The following is a 3,572-nucleotide window of genomic DNA, read 5'->3' as shown; positions in this document are numbered from 1 at the left end:
TCCAACATGAGCCATGGCTCTGTCCTGTGTCTTGCCCAACCCTGGCTTTTCAGCAGCTGTCCCTGCCACAGCTCCACTCCCTCCCTCACTGAGGGGGACCTCGATCTGACCCCCCACACCCTTTCCCCCCCCTTCCCCAACAACAGACCAGGCTGCTAGCCATGCTGTGCTCCTGGCTGCCTGCGTGCTGCACTGCGGCTGCATACATGCATGCAGCATTTATTGGCCGCATCAGACAAAAAAGATTGCCGATGGTTTCAATTTTCCTCATATCGGTGCCAATCTGATATGGGACCAATGTTATCAGTGCACCTCTATATTGCATCTACTTGCAAAAAGTTGGTGTTCAAAAGACTACACAGTAAAATGATCAGTAGTTAAAGTAATTACATAGACAACACTTACATTGCCCACTCAAACACAGCACGATATTGCCGAAATAGATTCTTTATTTCTGAAACATTCCAAAACAGCAGTATACACAGTTGTAATCAAATATTAAATCATATGCCATTATAAGAAAGCATTGATTAGTGCAATTGGATTTTGTAAAAGGTCTATCAAAAAGATTTATTCACATTAAAATTCATTCATTTTCCATAAGCAACTGTTAATAAAATGTTACAATTTTTTCTTTGTAATAAAGTACTGAAAGTCAACTGCAGTTTAGAGATCATCATTATATCTTTTAAGTGCAATGTGATTTACGCTGCCATCATAAATACAAAACACCATGATAATAAATTAACATTTGAACAAACAATGAAAGACACTAACAAAACCATTATGACTGCCAGCTGTATGGCAGTTTCCAGTGAACGCTACTTGTTTGTGCTTCCGCAACATAAAATACTGCTTTCATATTGCCCATGAATGTATTTTTGTAGGATATGTTCCTAGTGCTAAAAAATAGTACATTACCACAAAAATATTATTTATGGCACACAGAAATATTAAATCCTCTCTCTGTGGTTCAAGCAAGTGTAAAAGAAATGAAGTGCAAAAAATAAAGTTCTTGGGTGGGCCGGGAAATCAAGTAAATATAGGTCCCCAAATCTGGAAAAAAAAAAAAGCATAATGCCTTTATAGAAGTACACTTGAACAAATTGTCTCAAAATTTCAATATGGCAAAGCTGTTTGAAATAGTGGTTCTTAGTGCACTCAAAGGAAGTACTTCTGGTATTTTGCAAATACATAAAAATGCTAAAGTTCTAAATGATGAATACTGCAACTGTTAGTTTGATAACACCGCAGTTTTCCAGGCAAATGACTAAGTGCAATATTTAGTATTTAATGTGTTCATTTTTTAAATGACACTGCATTATGGATATTCTTAGATATTAAAACCTCAGGGGAAATAATACTGTGTGACCCTCCCCTCTTTTAACAGAGTTACCCAGCCAGCTGGGTAAATCAAATCTGCATCATTTATTTTCTGTTGTTCAGGGGTATTCAACATCAGTAGCAGCCATCTCTCCAACTCCCATCTCGTAGAGTACTAAGTGAAGAAAGTGGCTTTGGAGGCTGAAGAAAACTGTTAAAAAAAGAAGCCATAATTTAGGAGGGAGAATAATAAGACATGTAATCCATTACTTGTGTATAAGTTGGCCCTAGGTCTATTCTTATCTACACAGTCTACCAGTGTATATTTCAAGCTCCAGACTAATTAGCAGGGATCCTGATTTTCTCTGATTAAAAACATATCCCCAATTTTCAGTTTAAAAAAAGTAACCTGAAATCTACATTTTCCCATGATTAAAATGAAATCACACTGATACACATATACTTGTATTTCATGTTAAATCGCAGAAAAATGTGGATTTTGGGATACTTTTCTAAAACAAAAATTCAGGGATTTGGGTTTTTTTTTAAATCAGAAAACCAGGATCCCTGCTAATTAGATAGGATTGTAGGACAGTAGAACTAGAAGGAACCTCATGAAGTCATTTAGTCTAGCCCCTTGCTCAAGGCAGGATTATTCCTGATTAAATCACATGACTGGCTAAAAATCTGGGATAAGTATCCCAATTTTACTCAAATCAATGGATGTTTTCGCATTGATTTCCATAAGGCCAGGATGTCTCTTCTAAATTTTGTAACACATATCTATCCTAAACAAGGAATACAGTCAATAGTTATGGGACACAACACACAATGTACAATCGAACCCCTCTGTTACACCTTCTTTTCCTCCCCATCCCCTTCAAACTTTCTTTTCACACAACTTTTTTCCAATCAGTCTCACTCGATCCTTCAAAAGAAAACTGCTTTCTTTTTTATTTTTTCCTCCTCTCTCCACCTCCTCCCCCCTTCCCAGCCCTGGGTTCTTTGCTCTTCACACAGCACCAGCAATGAAGTTTCTGCAGGCCAAATTAAGCCCTCTGGGAGACCCGTGCAATTCCACCACTTGCAATGAGTTTGCACAGGTGGGATAAGTTGAGAACTTGAAGCAAACAATTCTGCTGATGATGCAGGAGATCAAACAGAAGAGCCCTCCCTCTCACATAGCTGGTTGGCTCTGCATGGCTAAACCAAAGTGTATTTTTGTCACTGAGGACAGCAGATATGTCCAAATACAAACAGACAGCAGAAATCCAATTCCAATTAAAAAAGAGAGATTCCCCCAAACTGTTAGGCTCAGCATGCACTTAAAAAAAATCAGTACATTATAAAAAAAAAAAAGGTGCCTGGATTTTTTTCTGCCAAGGGCAGAATAAAATATTATCCAGAGGATAGAAAGCATTACTGAAACTGGCCTTACAAAAACTGGAAAAAAAACCCCATTAGTACCACAATGTAGAAGTCATATTAACAATAGACATTCATTATTAACTCATTAGCAATTAAGTATTCCCCCCTCCCCCCACACCTCAACGTGCTACTGAGGACAGCCGTTCCAAATAGGATTCAAAGAAAACCTGCCTGGCATAACTAGTTAGGTGCAGTACTCAGTGTGGATCCTTCTGCCACATTAGCAATTTCAGAAAGACCACACATATTTTACAGCAATGTAAGTTTGCTGAAAATAAATAGGAGGAAAAGGGGTTGGGAAACAGAGTCCATTACAGGAGATGAATGGTACTGAATGTGGTGCTATAAAATCTGCCAAGGGGACTGAACCATTAAGGGCATTTTCACATGTGCTTTGGGACACTGCACTGGGCACTTTAATTAGTGAGCTGTGCTAATTAAAAGCGCCCGTTTGTCACAAGTATCAGCTTCCCCATGCTGAATAAACGGTGGCGGGGCACTCTGCACTAAAGCTCATCAAACATGTTTTACTTCAGTGCCCCACCACCATTTTTTCAGCACAGCGATGCTGATACACGTGATGCAGAAGGGTGCCAGAGCGTATCAATTACTGTACTCCAGAAGACTTAATTACAGGCAGTCCTCAGACTTGCAATGGAATAGTTCCTGAAAACCGCATCTTAAGTCGAAATGTCGCAACTCAGAACCAATTTTCCCATAGGAACAATGTTATAAATGGGTGATTGGTTCCTTTATGACACAGCTGCATCCAGCTGGTAAGTCTGTTGTGGTGGAAGGGGAGGGGGGAAGGAAGGGATGTG

The 3,572-nt window shown here is 39.2% G+C and overlaps 1 protein-coding gene across 2 annotated transcripts in view; it reads right to left on the bottom strand.

The window, feature by feature from the left end:
* Nucleotides 1–1,385: 1,385 nt before the first annotated feature.
* SLAIN1 (SLAIN motif family member 1) overlaps nt 1,386–3,572 on the bottom strand; it is a 130,797-nt gene continuing 128,610 nt past the window's right edge. For both annotated transcript variants that reach the window (XM_019525266.1, XM_019525267.1), the window contains one exon: nt 1,386–1,534. In XM_019525266.1, the coding sequence (XP_019380811.1) occupies nt 1,459–1,534 (76 nt within the window). In that variant the 3' untranslated portion in view covers nt 1,386–1,458. The remainder of the gene's footprint in view (nt 1,535–3,572) is intronic.

The sequence above is a fragment of the Gavialis gangeticus genome, unplaced genomic scaffold, assembly GCF_001723915.1.
Source record: "Gavialis gangeticus isolate Ggan-Ray unplaced genomic scaffold, GavGan_comp1, whole genome shotgun sequence".
Classification (NCBI taxonomy): Eukaryota; Metazoa; Chordata; order Crocodylia; family Gavialidae; genus Gavialis; species Gavialis gangeticus.
The sequence above is the reverse complement of the archived record's forward strand: the minus strand, read 5'-3'. Positions and strand labels throughout refer to the sequence as shown.